Raw genomic sequence first — 18,580 nt, 5'->3', positions numbered from 1 at the left:
AGTGGGTTGCCATTTTCTTCTCCAGGGAATCTTCCCAACCCAGGGAGGGAACCCACGTCTCCTGCACTGGCAGACGGATTCTTTACCACTGAACCACCTGGGAAGCCCTTCCGTGGGTCTATACACAAGAAAACATTCACTGAACTGCATGCAACAAATGTGCACATTTTAGAGTATGCAGAATAGACATCCATTTTTTCAAATAAGAGAGAAAGATTACCGGGTACCCCGTAGGTGCTCAGTTAACACTTGTGGTCCAGATAATAAAATGCCCTCACCACTGGCTGGTCCCCAAGCCGGGAATAGAGAAGGAAGCTGTGAAGGTCTCCGTGTTTCATGAAAGGTAAGATGACCACGGGCGCCGGGAAGCCCTCTCGTTCAGAACCCTGGAAACAGACGCCTGAGTCCCGCCCCCCCCAGGCAGTCTTGTCACTGGAGGTGGGCAGAAGGGGATGCCACCCCCACTCCCACCTCTGTTTCTCCCCGCTCCCTCTCAGATCTGGCCTCCAAACTGTTGGGGGGCGGGGGTGGTGGTGGCAGGGACCAAGCGTCAGAGAAGCCATGTCCAGCACTGGTTCCCAGGGATGTTTCTCCAGCCCTCCTGGGGACCTCAGCTATTTCTGGGAAAGGTCAGAGGTCACATTCCTAGCTGAGGGAGAGAGGAAGGGGGGAGCCTGCTCACTCTGGGGTGGTGGGGGGAGGAAGCCTGGAGGTTTGATCTTCCCAGTGCCTGAGGGAGGGTTCTTCCCTCTGGTGCAGCCGGCATGGGGCCTGCTGGCCCACTAAATCTGCCCCTCCCTCACCAATGAGCCTCATGACGTTGGGGTGGTCGAATTCCTTCATGCAGACAGCTTCACTCAGGAAATCCTCCAGCTCCGACCTTGTGCAGATGGCAACTGGGAGGAGAGAGGAAGGTGGAGGAGGCTGAGGGAGGACTCTTTTCCTCCTCCTCCTTATTACCATCATCATCTTCTCCTTCTTCATCAAGCATGACTAGTAAGTACCAGGGGCTGTACTCAGTGCTTGACAATTAACCCATTTAACCCTCTGAGGAGCTTCTATTTCCCCATTTTAAAGATGGAGAAGGGGGCTACAGAAGGATGAGATGGTTGAATGGCATCACTGACTCGACATGAGTTTGAGCAAACTCAGAGAGATAATGAAGGACAGGGAAGCCTGGTGTGCTGCAGTTCACGAGTTCACAAAGAGTCTGACACAATTTAGTGACTGAACAACAAGAAGGATGGAGAGACAAGGCACAGAATGTTTAAGAAACGTGCCACAGCTTCCAAGAGGAACAGGCAGAGTTCAAACCCAGGCAGTCTGGCTCAGGGGTCCATGTGTGGGCTCTGTGCTAGGCTGCTTCCTAGCACACTCCCAGCAGCCCTAGGATGCAGACGATTGTGCCTGTTTTACAACTCAGGACACTGGCTCAGAGAGGCAAAGTGACTTGCCCAGCGTCACACAGCTGGGATTCAAACCCAGGTCAGGAACATAACCCAGTATTCAGAAGGCAGTCAAGAATGAATGAATGAATGAATGGGTGATGACTCCATAACCTAAGTTTTTTACCCCTTGTGATTCTGAAACGATCGTTCCTCCCTCCAGCATGACCCTCTAAGCTCTATCCGTATGTGGAAAAGCTTGACCCTGACCTTTCTGTGCTGCGTGAGCTTGGACGGGACTGGCTCTCACCCTCTCTGTTGATGTAGATAACATGGTTTTAGTCCACATTAACTGTGTGTACTATGTGCCAAACCCAGCATTAAGTGCTTTGACATAATACCCTAGGAGGTAGAAACACTATGATACTTTTTTCCGGGTGAGGAATGATAGGCTCAGAGAGGGGTAGTCACTTACCTGAGATTATAGTGAAAGTGTTAGTCACTCAATCGTATTCGACTCTTTGCGACCCCATGGACTGTAGTCCACCACGCTCCTCTGTCCATGGGCTTCTCCAGGCAAGAATACTGGAGTGGGTTGCCATTCCCTGCTCCAGGGGATCTTCTCAACCCAGGGATTGAACCTGGGTCTCCTGCATTGCAGGCGGATTCTTTATCATTTGAGTCACCAGGGAAGCATACAGCTAGTAAATGATGAAGCCAGGTGTGCCTCATTCTGGACCATCTCATGCTTGCTCTGTATCACATGGGGCTGGCCCCAGAAAACTACATTGCCCAGGTTCCCTTTCCTGCTGTTTCCTGTTGGAATCCGCCAATGGGAAGCGCTGATGGGAGACTGGCAGGTGGGCGAGAGGAGAAATCAGGGCATTTCACCCTCTCTCTTTCTGCTTCCAGTATTGACTTGGTGGTGGCTGTGTCTCCTTTTGTGTTTCAAGCTCCCACAAGGTAGCCCCTAACTCTGTGATGCCTCAATCCCATCAGGGGCCCTGGCTGTGGGCTCTGGTAACTCCGCCCCTTCCGGCCTGGGAGGCGGAAGTGACACACTTGGCTGCTGCTAACCTCTAGGTTGTCTTAACTGCACCCTGCTGTTCCTTCAGTTTTCCCTACACCTTTGTAGAAATCTCCCCGTATTGAGTTCCTTCTGTTGAAGGACCTGGCAGGGACTTAATCTCTTGTCTGGAACCACTGAAGTTCTAGGGTTGGGCTAAATTGCTGTCACCTTTCCTGTTCTTCTACCTCCTTAGGGGCACAGGGGAGGGGCCAGAGGTTAAGGGATGGGGATCCCACATGTGTGCACATGTATGTACATACTCACTCTTCATGGTCTTCACAGCCACCTTGAGGACGGAGTCGTCCTGGTTGAGCTGGCCTTCCATCACAGCTCCGAACTCTCCTGTGGGGAACCAGAGAGAGACTTTGACATGCATGGGGGGGGCACCCCCCCGTTGACTTCAGGGGGGGATGCTGTAGGAACTGCATTTCCTGTGGTTGGGTAGGGGTGGGGAGATGAAGGGCTGCATGGCTCAGGGAGATATGTGTGTGTGTGCGTGTGAGGTGGGGGACACTCACCCTCTCCCAGGGTCTTCCCCAGAGCCACCTTATGCCGGTCCACCATCACGTCCCGCAGTTTCTCCTTCAGCTCTTCGCTGATGCCCAGGCTGTTCACTGCATGGGGGGTGGGAGCAGACAGAGCCATGGAGCAGAGCTGACATCCAGGCAGCGCCTCCAATAAGGATACAGGCGTGCCTCATTTTACCGCACTTCGCAGATATTGTGTTCTTTACATATTGAAGGTCTGTGGCAATCTTGTGTCAAGCAAATCTATCTGGACTGCCAGGGAAGTCCTAAACATAACTTTTATATGCACTGAGAAACCCCAAAATGCATGTGACTCACTTTATTGCATTACACACTGTATCGTGTTGGTCTGGAATCAAATGTGCAGTGTCTCCCAGGTACACCTGTGTATTGTTGTTTATCATTGTTTAGTCACTAAAGTTGTGTCCAACTCTTTGCAATCCAAAGGACTGTAGCCTGCCAGACTCCTCTGTCCATGGGATTCTCCAGGCAAGAATACTGGAGTGGGTTGTCACTTCCTTCTCTAGAGGATCTTCCCAACCCAGGGATCCAACCCGCATCTCCTGCATTGGCAGGAGGGTTCTTTACCGTGAGCCGCCAGGGAAGCCCCATGCCCGTATACCCATTGTTAAAATACTGAAATAATCCTGCATTCATTCAGGATTAGCTGAGCACTCCCAACTCCCACTTTTCCTTTAGACTTCCCATATCTTCCCCCAGAGCAGTAACTAAAGGGTTAGAGCCTGGCACATAATCTTGCAGTAGGGGCACCTTGATTGGTTAACATCCTGCCGTACCAGTTGTTCAAAAATTTTCTTAACTTTTCATTAAAGTATAACCTGCAAAAATCATAAGTGAGCAGCTCAATGGATTTTCATGAACCAAACACAACAGTGTGTGTCACTAACACCCACGTCAAGAATAGACTATGACCTGTCCTTTCAGGGGTGGCCACTTTCCTGACTTTTCTTACCCCAGATTTGTCTTTTCTGTTTGGGGATGTTATAAACATGGAATCACATACTATGTTCTCTTTAGTGTCCGGTTCTTTCACTTAACATGATATCTCTGAAATAATTGTAATGCAGTTGTGTATTGTTGCTGTTTAGTTGTTAAGTGGTGTCCAACTCTTTGCGACCCCTGGGCTGTAGGCTGCCAGGCTTCTCTGTCCATGGGATTTCCCAGGCAAGAATACTAGAGTGGGTTGCCATTTCCTCCTCCAGGGGATCTTTCTGACCCAGGGATGGAACTCATGTCTCCTGCATTGGCAGGCAGGTTCTTTACCACTGAGCCACCAGGGAAGCCCAGCTGCTGTGTGTAGTTGGGTTTATTCATTTTCACTGCTGTGTAGCAATTGTTCTCCAACTTATTGGCCCCAGGATCCTTTTACATTCTTAAAATTATTGAGACTTGAAAAAAGCTTTCTTTTATGTGGGTTGTCTACACAGCAATATTTACTGTGTTCATGAGGAAAACTGATATGATTGCCTTTTTTCATTTTTGGCCATACCACGAAGGATCTTATTAATGATTCCCCAACCAGGAATTGAACCCGAGCCCCCTGCAGTGGAATCTCAGGGTCTTCACCACTGGATCGCCAGGGAAGTTCCCCAGACAAATTTTCAAAACACAAGAATATACAAGCACATCAGTCAACAGAAGGATGATATCGTCACATATTTGGAAGCCTTTGGAAAACTCTGAGGAGCACTTGCAAGAGAAGGAGGGTGTGAAAGGGCAAATGACGTTTTGGTATTATTTTGAAAATAGTTTTGACCTCATGGACCCCCTGCAAAGGTCTTGGGGACCCCCGGGGACTTGGATCACACTTGGAAAACTGCTGCTGCATGTTATTCCCATTAGATTGCTGTGACCTCCTCACTTCCTCTTCCTTCTCCTTTGCAATAAATGTCTTTCCCACCCCTTCGGGTATCTCCCTGGGGCCCCCAGCAGTCTTCTCCCTGGGTGCTAACTCCAAAAGAGGCCTAACTCTGTCCCCCCCTTTTGTTTCTGGATCTGTTTTCCCAACTGGAGAGAAGAAGAAATTTGACTAAGTGGCTGCTGAAGTCCCTTCTTAGCTGGGACCCTCCATAAATGCTACAATCCTCTAACACAGGGTCTGTTATAGTGCTAAGATTCTATGATTTTTAAGATCCTAAGAGTCTATCAAGTGTTAGTTGCTCAATCATGTCTGACTCTTTGCGACCCTAAGGCCTGTAACCCTCCAGGCTCCTCTGCCCATGGGATTCTCCCGGCAAGAGTACTGGAGTGGGTTGCCATTCCTTCTCCAGGGGATCTTCCTGACCCAGGGATTGAACCCGGGTCTCCTGAACTGCAGGCAGATTCTTTACCATCTGAGCCACCAGGGGAGCCTTAAGAGTCTATAGCACTGGATTATAATTTTTTAGGCCGATTATAATTGGACATCCTCTCACATATCCTCTACTTCCAAGAGGCAGTTCAGAGGATGAACTTGAGAGTGGAACCGCCTGGGTGTGAACCCCAGCTCTCCAGCTTACAAACTGTGTGGCCTCCAGTAAGTTACTTAGCCACTCTGTGCCACTGGTAGTGGGGAGGATAACGTGCCTACCTCACTGGGTTGTCATGGGGATTAAATTAAGTGACATGTGTTGAAGCTTAGGACAGCACCTGTGGGACTTCCCTGGTGGCCCAGTGGTTAAGAATTCACCTTCCACTTCAGGGGACGCAGGTTCGACCCCTGCTTCAGGAAGATCTCACATGCCTCAGGGCAGCTAAGGCCATGTGCCGCCACTACTGATGCCTGTGCTCCCTAGAGTCTGTGCTCCGCAACAAGAGAAGCCACTGCAACGAGAAGCCCTCAGACCACAACTAGAGAGTAGCCCGCACTCACCGCAACTAGAGAAAGCCCGTGAGCAGCAATGGAGACCCAGTAAAGCCAATAAATAAATAAATACTTAATTTTTAATAAGGAACAGTAGTAGTCACAGAGGAAGTGCTAAGCTGTTATCCTCAGCATTGTAAGCACCTCATCATGGGCATTTTCTTCATTGCCATGGTCATTGTGTTTATCGTCTTTATCATCATCATCACATGGTTCTAAGAGCCTATGACTCAGAGTTTGGCCTTTCTAAAATTTATTGTGTCTAAGATTCAATTATTCTAAAGTCGTGTGTGGTCCCACAGTTCTGTTGTTCTTAGGGTCCGTGGTGCTAATATTCCAAGGCCTTCAGAAACTTTTGGTTCATGCATCTGCTGAAGCCCAGCAGGCCCAAGACTCGATACTTCTTATTCCAAATCCAGGCAGGGAGGCATGGGGCTCACTTACAGGTGGCTTCAGTGGTCCTCCGACTGTAGGACTTGCGAACACGGTACCTGACCACCAGCTCACCCCTCTCCACGGTTGGTTCAAACACCTCTCTAGGGAGGGAACAGAGAGGAGGTGAGGGCAGGGCAGAGTGACGTGGAACCCCCTCCACTTCCACCAGCAGTGGAAGCAAGCACCATCCCAACCCCCAGACCTGCCAGCCCTCTCCTCCAATGTCTGCTGAGAGCCTCTTGGGCTGCTGCCTTCTGCCTTCCATTCACTCCCCAGATGCTTGTCCTCGTTCTGATTCTTGGTACTCTCTCCTCCTGTGCCAGCCTCCTCACGGTCTCCCCACCTCCAGCCTCTCTACCCCAGTCCAGGCCAGCCTCCCGACCCGCATGGTCCCAACTTACCCATAACGGGTCTCCTTCTTCCGCCGGTGGAAGAGGAACAGGGCCAGGATGAGGGCACAGGCAGCGGCCACCACTGCTCCCAGCAGTACGTACCACCAGGGCCATGAGAAGGCGGGGGCTGGGGGTTCACTCACTGTCAGAGGGCACGCGGGACAGGTCATGGTGGAGGTCTTGGTTCCTTGGGTCCCCAGGGGTGTGGTGTTGAAGGGAGGCAGGTTTAGGTACACTGGGGGATGGACAGGGCTGGACGGGGCATGCAATGGATACGAAAGGAGTGGATGTTGGAGGAGGAGTGTGAGGGGACGTCCTTGGTGGTCCAGCGGTTAAGAATCCACCTTGCAATGCAGGGGATTCGGGTTTGATCCCTGATCGGGGAACTAAGGGGCTTTTCTGATAGCTCAGTGGTAAAAAGAATCCACCTGCAATGCAGGAGGTGCAGGAGATGTGGGTTGGATCTCTGGGGTCAGGAAGATTCCCTGGAGGAGGGCATGGCAACCCACTCCAGTATTCTTGCCAGAAGAATCCTATGGACAGAGGGTTCTGGTGGGCTATGGTCCATAGTGTCGCAAAGAGTTGGACATGACTGACACGAGTGAGCACACACGCGGGCATAGGAAACTAAGATCCCACATGCCTAGGAGCAACTAAGCCCCCGTGCCACAACTACTGAGCCTAGGTGCTCTGGAGCCCATGTGTTGCAACTAGAGAATCCACGAGCCACAAGGAAAGATCCTGCATGATGCAACTAAGACTTGACGCAGCCAAATAAATTATTTGTTTTTTCAATGAGGAGTGTGAAACTCCTAGGATGAGTGTGGAAAGTGCAAAGTGGGATGGATACTTGGGGCGTGTGCAATGAGTGTGGAAGGAGTGTGGGATGAGAGTGAGAGATTGTGTGGGATGGGCTGTGAGAATGGAAAGAGGGCTGGAGGAGCATGGGAGGGCTGTAAGTAAATCTCAAGTGGGGTACCTGTGTGTGATACATGTGATGATTATGCAAGGAGCGGGCACTTGGGTGTGGAAAACTGTTGAGCAGGGAGAGAATGTGTGTAGTGTGTACAAAGCATGTGCAATGGATATGCAAGGAGTTGGAGGCTCCAGGGACCAATGGCCAAGGGACATTTTTGAGGAGTATATGATGACTATGAAAGCGTGTTTTTTTTTTTTTTTTTGGCCACTCCTTGAAGCTTGTGGAATTTTAGTTCCCTGACTAGGGGTCGAACTCATGCCCTCAGCAGTGAAAGCACTGACTCCTTACCACTGGACTTCCAGGGAATTCCCTAGAAGGGCTTTCATAAAGCAAGGGATGAGAGTGAAATAAATGTGCAAAGGGGCATGGTGTGCAAAGGAGTGTGTAAACAGTGCCAGATGAGTATTTGAGAAATTGGGAGTATGTGAGGATTCAAGGAGTATTCAAGGAGTTTTAGATACAAGGTAGGGGCAGTGATTTGTAAGGATGTAACTTTGGTGTGAGAGGAGTGTGCAATGAGTGTGCAAAGGACATGGGAGGGGAAGATGAGCATGAGATGAATGAAAAGGATATGCAAAATAGTGGGAGTGACTGTGTAAGGAGTGGAGGATGAGTGTACCAAGAGTTTGGTGCGGTATGTGCAGAAAGTGGGCATGGGTTAGGATTAGCTCGAGGTGAGGGAATATTGTGTAAGGAGTGTCTAGTGAGTGTGCAAGGAGAGTTGCAGAATGTGAGATCGTGTGGATTGAAAGTCTTTCAGTGCCTGCAATGTGGGATGCATGGTGAGTGTGCAAAAAGTATCAGTTTGTGAATGAGAAGTGTGAGTGTGTATTGGGTTTGGGAAGCCCGTGAGAAGAATGAGGGGTTATAATGGGATGGATGTGAAAGGAGGGTGGGGTTAGTGTGGAAAGGGTATGCAAAGAAATGCAAGAAAACACATAAGGAATATTTAAGGATAGTGGGTTGAGTTAGAAGAGGTGGGGTGTAATAGTGCCAGGAGGGTACAATGGGTGTAGGAGGAATATTTGGAGAAATATTTGAGGAAGACAAATATGAGGGGGATAACTCATCTCTCTGTCCCTCTACCTATCTATTCATCTACCCACCCACCTATTTATTCATTCATCCACTCATCTACCCATTCATTCATCCATCCATCACCCACCCATTCATTCATCCGTCCACCACCCACCCATTCATTCATCCGTCCACCACCCACCCATTCATTCATCTGTCCACCACTCAGCCACGCATTCATTCATTGGTCCATCGACACATCCATTCATTCGTCAGTCCATCCATCCACCTATCCATCCACCATTCACTAAGTACCCACAATGCTCTGGGCCACTCCAGGCACTTCCATCAAGGACCACACAAAACCAAGAAGCAGAGGGTTAGGGTGATGAGTTTGAAGAACAAGAAAGGGATGTGTAAAGAGAATGTGCAGCGATGGGGCCCTCACTGGGCCTTGGGGGAAGGGAGAGCAGGAGAGGGGGTGTGAAAGCCCTTACCCAGCTGGTGGATTGGCTGTCCTTGTCCTGCAAGGAGAAAGGACGGAGAGAGGATATGCTCAGAGAGAGTGGTAAGACATGGGAGAGAGGGAGTAAGGCTCTCAGGAGGCTTCCAGGTAGGAATGGAGCCTACACTGGGGTAACGCCAAAAGGTACAAGGAGCAAGTCACGGGCATCTGGAATAGACGTGGCCCCTGTGGGTAGGCTGAGGGAGGCTGAGCATGGCTTTGCAGCTACCTGGGTGCCAGGGCTCCAGGGGCACAGGGAGGCTCCAGGGTCCATCCCCAGCGGCGGTGTAGGCTGCCACGCACACCGTCAGGTTGGGCACAGACCCCTCCCCTCGCAGTTCCAGGGTCACCTCTCGCTTTAGCCCTACGTCCATCAGCACCTAGGACATGCAAATAAGGCATCAGAGTAGAGCTCCAGCCCCAGCGCTTAAGCCCTCACCCTCAGCCTCAACTCCCCATCTTTCTCAAAGCCCACTCCTCATCTCCAGCCCCTCATCCCCTACCTCTTCCTATCCTTCATCTCTCATCCCCCATCCTGTCCTCTCCTTTCCATTCTCTATCCCTACACTCGTTAAAATATCAGCTTCACCGGGTCCAGGAGTTTGTCTTCTTCACTGCCATATACATCCTCAGGTCCTAGCACAAGGAGGTGTGGAACACAGTACTGCTGTTGAAAGGACTGAATTCTCTTCTTTGCCCCCTCATCCCTCCATCCCCTTCTAATTCCTCACTCTTTCTCCCATCTATCTCTCCATCCCAGGGTGCTGCTTGCTTAGATAGTACCTTCATGTTAATTAGAAAGAGACACCCCTTCCTCAATGTGCTATGCAACTCTCTGCTGTAAAATTGTTCTAGTAAATATGTCTACTGAAATGTTTTGTACATGATTCATAAATTGTTGTTCAGTTGCTCAGTTGTGTCCAACTCTTTGCGATCCCATGGACTGCGGCACGCCAGGCTTCCATATCCTTCACTATCTCCTGTAGCTTGCTCAAACTCATGTCCATTGAGTTGGTGATGCCATCCAACCATCTCATCCTCTGTCATCCCCTTCTCCGCCTGCCTTTCATCTTTCCCAGCATCAGGGTCTTTTCTAATGAGTCGGCTGTTTGCATCAGGTGGCCAAAGTATTGGAGCTTCAGCTTCAGCATCAGTCCTTCCAATGAATATTCAGGGTTGATTTCCTTTAGGATTGACTGGCTTGATCTCCTTGCAGTCCAAGGAACTCTCAAGAGTCTTCAACACCACAGTTCACAGATTCATAAATAGCCATCCCCTAAACTCTCTCCTGGGGACTTCCCAGGTAGCTCAATGGTAAAGAATCGCCTACCAGTGCATGAGACGGAGGTTTGATCCCTGGGTTGGGAAGATCCCCCGGAGAAGGAAATTACACCCCACCCCAGTATTCTTGTCTGGAGAATCCCATGGATAGGGTGCCTGGCAGGTCCCTGGCCACCGTCCATGGGGTCCCAAAGAGTCAGACATGACTGAGCAACTGAGCATGCACACACGCAACCCTCTCGTGGTCCCCTTTAACTGCCCCAGAACGTGCTCTGCAGCACAGGGTGACCGCATTCTACGCAACCTGCCCAACTGTCCTTGTCTGCCTTGTCACCTTCTCCTCCCCAGTCGCCTCCTCCACAGCCACTCCGCCCCAGCCCAGCCAGCAGCACCCACCTCGGGCGTATCCTGACCTCGATAGGCCAGTCGGTACCCTAACAGGGTGCCCTGCAGCGGCGCCCTTGGCTCCTGCCAATGCACAAGGGCTTGGCTCCCATTCCGCATGGCGCTAACATTCTCAGGAGGGCCCAGGGGCACTGGAGGACAGGGAGAAGGGGAAGCTGGCATCCCCACCTCTTCCTGACCCCCTCCCCTCTTCCCAAGGAGTAGGGGCAGGGTGCAAAGGACAAGCACGCGGGCAGCTGGGACAGGTCTCCCATGAGCAGGGGCACAGAGATGAGGTCCAGGAGAGATGCCAGTTGGGGATGGGACAGGAAGGAGAGTGAAGCCACGTAGGGTATACAGGTGAGAGGAGATGCTGGGGGTCATGCTGATGTACGCAAGGGTCAGCGGGGCAGTGAACGATGTCTCCCTGCCACCAGCCCCTTCTTACCTCCTTCTGGTGTCTCCACAGGAAGCCAGTGGGTCCAGGGTGAGGGGCCCTGGCTACTGACACAGGCCACCCGGAGGTGGTAAGGGGTGTGAGGATGGAGGTTGCCCAGCCGCAGTCGATGAGGGGGAACGGACGCTTGGAAGGTGAGGGGCTCCTCTGGGGGGTCTGGCTCTCCCAGCCAGGCGCCCACATTGTCGTCTGACAGCACAGCCTGGGAAGAGGGAGGGGGTGTGAGGTCAGGGTGGCCACACTCAAGGTGGTCAAACAATTCTCAGTGGTAGTGACCCTGGTGTGATGACACACCTTCTCAAGGATGTGTGTGTGTATGACGATTCCATGTTTGATTCCATGTTTGTGCAACACGGGAACCTGGGTTTGCAAAGCGAGGAGGCCACCCAGCTCCACAACGTGGCTCTGCCATCGGTTGCAAAAGCCACTTCAAACAAGACTTTCTCTCTCTGAGCCTCAGTTTCCTCATCTGGAAAATGGGGGCTTAGAGGAGCAAATACACGGAAGAACTGTACAAAAAAGATCTTCACGACCCAGATAGTCATGATGATGTGATCACTAATCTAGAACCAGACATCTTGGAATGTGAAGTCAAGTGGGCCTTAGAAAGCATCACTACGAACAAAGCTAGTGGAGGTGATGGAATTCCAGTGGAGCTATTTCAAATCCTGAAAGATGATGCTGTGAAAGTGCTGCACTCAATATGCCAGAACATTTGGAAAACTCAGCAGTGGCCACAGGACTGGAAAAGGTCAGTTTTCATTCCAATCCCAAAGAAAGGCAATGCCAAAGAATGCTCAAACTACCGCACAATTGCACTCATCCCACACGCTAGTAAAGTAATGCTCAAAATTCTCCAAGCCAGACTTCAGCAATACGTGAACCGTGAACTCCCTGACGTTCAAGCTGGTTTTAGAAAAGGCAGAGGAACCAGAGATCAAATTGCCAACATCCGCTGGATTATGGAAAAAGCAAGAGAGTTCCAGAAAAACATCTATTTCTGCTTTATTGACTACGCCATAGCCTTTGGCTGTGTGGATCACAATAAACTGTGGAAAATTCTGAAATAGATGGGAATACTAGACCACCTGACCTGCCTCTTGAGAAATCTGTATGCAGGTCAGGAAGGAACAGTTAGAACTGGACATGGAACAACAGACTGGTTCCAAATAGGAAAAGGAGTACGTCAAGGCTGTATGTTGTCACCCTGCTTATTTAACTTCTGTGCAGAGTTCATCATGAGAAACGCTGGACTGGAAGAAACACAAGCTGGAATCAAGATTGCTGGAAGAAGTATCAATAACCTCAGATATGCAGATGACACCACCCTTATGGCAGAAAGTGAAGAGGAGCTAAAAACCCTCTTGATGAAAGTGAAAGAGGAGAGTGAAAAAGTTGGCCTAAAGCTCAACATTCAGAAAACGAAGATCATGGCATCCGGTCCCATCACTTCATGGGAAATAGATGGGGAAACAGTGGAAACGGTGTCAGACTTTATTTTTTTGGGCTCCAGAATCACTGCAGATGGTGACTGCAGCCATGAAATTAAAAGATGCTTACTCCTTGGAAGAAAAGTTATGACCAACCTAAATAGTATATTCAAAAGCAGAGACATTACTTTGCTGACTAAGGTCCATCTAGTCAAGGCTATGGTTTTTCCTGTGGTCATGTATGGATGTGAGAGTTGGACTGTGAAGAAGGCTGAGCGCTGAAGAATTGATGCTTTTGAACTGTGGTGTTGGAGAAGACTCTTGAGAGTCCCTTGGACTGCAAGGAGATCCAACCAGTCCATTCTGAAGGAGATCAACCCTGGGATTTCTTTGGAAGGAATGATGCTAAAGCTGAAACTCCAGTACTTTGGCCACCTCATGGGAAGAGTTGACTCATTGGAAAAGACTCTGATGCTGGGAGGGACTGGGGGCAGGAGGAGAAGGGGATGACCGAGGATGTGATAGCTGGATGGCATCACGGACTCGATGGACGTGAGTCTGAGTGAACTCCGGGAGATGGTGATGAACAGGGAGGCCTGGCATGCTGCAATTCATGGGGCTGCAAAGAGTCGGACATGACTGAGCGACTGAACTGAGAGGAGCAAATGCCTTCCAGGGCTGCTTAAAGGTTCAATGTAAGGGACTTCCTGGCAGTCCAGTGGTTATGACTTTATGCTTCCACTGCAGGCACAGGTTTGATCCCTGGTCAGGGAGCTAAGATCTCGAATGCCATGTGGCATGGCCATACAAAAAAGTTAAGTGTAAGATAGCTGGACGGTGCGTGGCAGGTGGTCAGCATCAATAATAATGACATTCAACCTCAGGCAAAAGCAATGTTCCACAATAGAAGTCAGTGGAGGGAATTCCCTGGTGGTCCAGTGGTTAGGACTCCATGCTTTCACTGCCGAGGGCCCAGGTTCAATCCCTGGCTGGGGAACTAAGATCTCGCAAGCCTCTCTTAGCTAAAAAATAAGTGAGAAAAGTGGGCATCTCTGGGGAGTGAGGGAACCTGCAACAGCTGGGAAGAGTCTGTATCTTGATTTAGAGAGTGGTCACACTGGTTAAACAATCTAGGTGTACACCAAAGATTATGAGCATTATATATTTTAATTTAAAAATATAAAAAAGGACTTCCAAGGTGCTCCAGTGGCTAAGACTCTGTGCCCCCAATGCAGGGGGCCCAGGTTCGATCCCTGGTCAGGGAACTAGATCCCACATGCTGCAACTAAGACCCAATGCAGCCAGAGAAATAATTTTTTTTAAAAGCAAAATTTTTTACAAACCTAAACTCATTTGACCCTCACTTTAGCTGTGCATTGTAAGTATGTGCTATGTTTCTGCCCATATACAGATGAAGGCACTGAGGCTTGGAGAGATGGAATCACTGATCCGAGGACACTAGCTTGTCACTGATGAAGCTGGGACCTGAACCCATCCTATCTTCAAACCCTTTGCCCTACTGACAATAAGAATGTCCTTTTAAGAACATCAGTAATGGTAATAATACTCTTCTGTACAGAGATGCAATGCATCTTAGTGCTGAAGAGCACAGATACTGGATCTGGGATTCAAATCCAGCCTCTCCTACTCCCTAGTCCTGTGCCTCAGTTTCTTCATCTGAAAAATGGGATGACAACAGTGTTTCCCTTCTTCACAGGATTAACTGAAGTGATACCCTGTAAGCATGTAGAAAAGTGTCTGTGCAGGGCTTCTCTGGTAGTCCAGTGGCTAAGAATCCACCTTGTGATGACGGGGACATGGGTTCAATCCTGGGTCTGGGAATATCCCACATGCCACGGGGATGTGTGCCACAACTGTCGCACCTGCACTATGCAGCCCCCAAGTTGTGACTACTGAAACTCGCGTGCCCTACAGCCCATGCTCCACGGCAAGAGAAGCCACCACGATGAGAAGCCCGCACACTGCAACTCGAGTGGAGCCCCCAAGTAAGGCTGTGCACAGCAACAAGGACCCAGCACAGCCGAAAATAAATATTTAAAAAAGCAAAAAGAAACAAAAAAAGAGTGTCTGTGCAGATTGAGCGTTTGTCATTATTTTGTGTGTGTGAGATTGTCTGGCCACCAGTGTCAAACCCAGCACATCCTGCACAGCGGTAAAGGCTTCTCCACCCACTTGGTCCCCAGGACTGGCAAGATCAGGATGGGAGGGACCACAGCTGGGGAGGACGTCCGTACAGCCCTTCCCCACAGAACCACAAACCCGTCACAGCCCCAGGGGTGCTGCCTTCACCCTGGGGAGCATCCAGGCAATATAACCACGACACACACTGTGCTGGGAAAGAGTTACTGCTCACAACCAGACTCCATCGGGTCCAAATCTTGGCTTGGATATTATTTGCTGTCTTTTTTTTTGTTTTTTGGTCATGCCACGTGGTGGCTTACGGGATCTTAGTTCCCTGACTAGGGATCAAACCCTTGCCCCCTGCAGTGAAAGCGTAAAATCTTAACCACTGAACCACCAGGGAAGTCCCTGCTATGTGATTTAGAGTGAGTGTTTCTACTTCCCAGGGCCTCAGTTCCTGCCTCTGGAAAATGGGCCTCCGAGAGTCTCTACCTGTCAAGGTGAGAGGTTTACTGACATAATGCCCATGAACTGGCTTGCCTAGCCTGTCAACAGCTAACTTATTTTGAGTGCCAGGTGTGTCCCAAACACCCTGCCAAGCACATTAGTCTGGAATGAGCACCCATGGGGGTCAATTCCTTTTTTTATTCCCATTTTACAGATGCGGAAACAGAGGCCCAGAGAGATCCAGCAGCTTGCCCATACAGTCCCTGAGTGGGGAAACCACAGCAAGGCCTGGGGAGGAGATAGCAGGAGTGGGGGAGGTGGTCTCCTTGCCTGCTCTCTGACCCACACTAACTGACCAGAAGGGGAACCTCGGCCGGGACAAAGGGGACATGGGCGCAGACTGTCAGCCTCCCCCTGCCCACCCCCACTTCTCTTTTCCCTCGCATGGCTGTGACCCTCCAACTTGAACCCTGAGCTCATGCACAGCAGGAAGTGAGACCTGGAGAGGGAAGAGGGCACACTTCTGCTTTTCTTGGGGGACACTGGATGGATGTGGGTTGGGGGTACAGCTGGCGTCTGACCTGGCATTTGAGGTCTTCCCAAATCAGCCCAGCTTCTGGGACTGAATCAGTTTTAGCCTTTTTAGCCACTGGAGAAGGCAGGTCACTTCCCCTCTCTGGGTCTCAATTTCTTATCTTGAAAATGGGAAGATGAACAGTCATTACTGTCTGGGGTTAAAATATCAACTGAATGTGAGGTTGTCCCCAGGGCCAGGGTCTTATAAGAAAGGTAGTTCCTGTTTAATCAAGCACTGGCTCTAAATGGCTTTTCAGAAATGCCCTTTGGGTTTGGCAAGACAAGGGTTTGGATCCCACCTCTGCCACTTCCTGGCTTTGTCCTTGGGCAAGTTGCTTAATTACTCTGAAACTTGGTTTCTTTTTGAACTTTTTGGCCGCACCATATGGCATGTGGGATCTTAGTTCCCTGCTGCTGCTGCTGCTAAGTCGCTTCAGTCTTGTCCGACGCTGTGCAATGCCATAGACAGCAGCCCACCAGGCTCCCCCGTCCCTGGGATTTTCCAGCAAGAACACTGGAGTGGGTTGCCATTTCCTTCTCCAATGCATGAAAGTGAAAAGTGAAAGTGAGATCAAATCCATCCCCCATGTGGTGGAAGAGCAAGTCTTAACCACTGGACCACCAAGGAAGTCCCTGAGCCTTAGTTTCTTCATCTGGAAAATGAGTGTATCCATAGACTCTACTTCACAAAACACTCAAACAAGAATGTGTTAAGCTGTAACACAAGGCCCAGCATATAGTGGTTGTGTTATTGTTTTTGTTCTTTAGTTGCGTCTGACTCTTTGTGACCCCATGGAGTGTAGCCCGCCAGGCTCCTCTGTCCATGGGATTTCCCAGGCAAGAATACCAGAGTGGGTTGCCATTTCCTTCTCCAGGGGATCTTCCTGGCCCAGGGATCGAACCTGTGTCTCCTACATTGGCAGGCCGATTCTTTACCACTGAGCCACCAGGGAAACCTAAGCACATAACGGACATGCAATAAAAACTGGTCATTGGGAGTTTCCTGGTGGCCTAATAGTTAGGATCCTGGGCTTTCAATGCCGTGGCCCAGGTTCAGTCCCTGGTCAGGGAACTGAGATCCTAAAAGCCATGTGGCATGACTGAAAAAAAAAAAAAGAGCTGGTCACTATTCAATATTGTCATTTCCCATCATGGGCATTGTCTCATCCCCACTTAAACTCTCAAATCTCAGACAACTTCAGGCCAGAACCGGATCTCGTATTTGGTTTGTTGGTTGTTTTTCTTATTCTAGAGCAGGAGCAACTTCAGTGCAGAAGGCTGGGTCCAGCTCACCTCAATTATCAGGTAATTTTCCACTAAACATTTCCTACTCAGTGTCTGGCCCTGCACTGGGCAGTAATGGGAACCCAGAGATTTCCCTGGTGGTCCACTGGTTAAGACTCCCTCCAAAAAAAAAAAAAGACTCCACGCTTCCACTGCAGGAAGGGGAACTAAGGTTCCATCCCGGGTCAGGGAACTAAGCTCCCACATGCTGCGCAGCAGCCAAAAAATAAAAATAATTATAATTTTTAAACATAAAGAAATAAAATTATGAGGACCCAGTGGTGGTTGAGCCAGCTCAGCCCTGGCCATCCCAGAGCTCACAGTCCAGTGGAGAGACAGACCCACCCCCAGACAGTGAAAAGCCGGAGTGGTCAGAGATGGGATAGGAGAAGCCCAAGGGTTGTGAGCACCCAATGGTGAATGATGGCTCTGGTCCCTGTTGTTTCAGGGTTTCTATTCTGGCTAGAATCAATATCACCAACACTAAAAAAATGAAAACGGCCAATAGCTTTTTGTTTGTTTGTCTTTTGCCACGCTGCTCGACTTGCAGGATCTTAGTTCCCCAACCAGGGATTGAACCCATGCCCCCGGCAGCAAAAGCATGGAGTCCTAACCACTGGATGGCTAGGGAATTTCCAAAAGCAGTCAACAGTCTATTGCATGCTTTCCAAGTTCCAGATACTATTTTAAGTTTGTTAAATGCAGTCACTCACTGAATTCCTACAGCCAGTCTACCAGGTTGGGACTATCGTTATGCCCATTTTACAGATGAGAGAACTGAGACTCAGGGACGTTGAGTCACCCACCCAAGCTCATGCAGCCAGCAGCTTGTTGGAGCTAGGATTTAAACCCAGGACATCTGGCTTATCCCGAGGTTCTACTGCCTCTCAAACGAATGGCTGGGAAAGGCTGGTTTCCCAGGGAGAGGATGAGGGCTTGCGGCTCTGGGTGGAAGGAGGGCTGAGATGGAGGCGAGGAAAGGCTGCAGTCTCACCTACCTGCAGAATGCAGTGGGTGAGGGGGTAGATGCCGCTCAGGCCTGGGGTCCAAGCCACCTCCAGTTCCGTCGGCTGAGTTGAAACCAAGCGGAGGTCATGGGGCCGCTGGGGGAGCACTGTGGACAGATGAGGGGAGGGACTGATCCTGTGCCCGAAGCTCCTTGCCCGGCCCTCTACTCCAGCTCTGACCTCTGACCCCAAGCCCATACCCTCTGACACCTAGCTCCCCGGCTCCCTCTCCTGTCACCTGTGATGGTGGCCGTGCGGGATGTGGTGATCCCCTTGGCGTTGTGGGCTTCACAGGAGAAAGAAGCAGTCTTGTTCAGGCCTGAGGAGTCATGTGAGGGGGGGCCCGGTCAGAGAGGGGAAGGAGGGTGTTGGGGCCAGGCTGAGCATGCCCCGCCACGCT

At 50.3% G+C, this 18,580-nt stretch overlaps 1 protein-coding gene across 2 annotated transcripts in view; it reads right to left on the bottom strand.

Moving 5' to 3' along the window:
* AXL (AXL receptor tyrosine kinase) overlaps window positions 1-18,580 on the bottom strand; it is a 35,707-nt gene that overhangs the window by 8,737 nt on the left and 8,390 nt on the right. The window contains exons 5-16 of one of the 2 annotated variants that reach the window (XM_068991773.1): window positions 18,419-18,499; window positions 18,172-18,287; window positions 11,286-11,496; window positions 10,850-10,989; window positions 9,402-9,552; window positions 9,165-9,191; window positions 6,681-6,813; window positions 6,289-6,380; window positions 2,973-3,068; window positions 2,719-2,796; window positions 804-896; window positions 279-400 (exon numbers count right to left, since the gene is read on the bottom strand). In XM_068991773.1, the coding sequence (XP_068847874.1) occupies window positions 279-400; window positions 804-896; window positions 2,719-2,796; window positions 2,973-3,068; window positions 6,289-6,380; window positions 6,681-6,813; window positions 9,165-9,191; window positions 9,402-9,552; window positions 10,850-10,989; window positions 11,286-11,496; window positions 18,172-18,287; window positions 18,419-18,499 (1,340 nt within the window). The remainder of the gene's footprint in view (window positions 1-278; window positions 401-803; window positions 897-2,718; window positions 2,797-2,972; window positions 3,069-6,288; window positions 6,381-6,680; window positions 6,814-9,164; window positions 9,192-9,401; window positions 9,553-10,849; window positions 10,990-11,285; window positions 11,497-18,171; window positions 18,288-18,418; window positions 18,500-18,580) is intronic. The other variant, XM_068991774.1, reaches the window with a different exon arrangement.

The sequence above is a fragment of the Capricornis sumatraensis genome, chromosome 20 (assembly GCF_032405125.1).
Source record: "Capricornis sumatraensis isolate serow.1 chromosome 20, serow.2, whole genome shotgun sequence".
NCBI lineage: Eukaryota > Metazoa > Chordata > Mammalia > Artiodactyla > Bovidae > Capricornis > Capricornis sumatraensis.
Note: the sequence above shows the minus strand (reverse complement) of the source record. Positions and strands in the feature narration are given on the sequence as shown.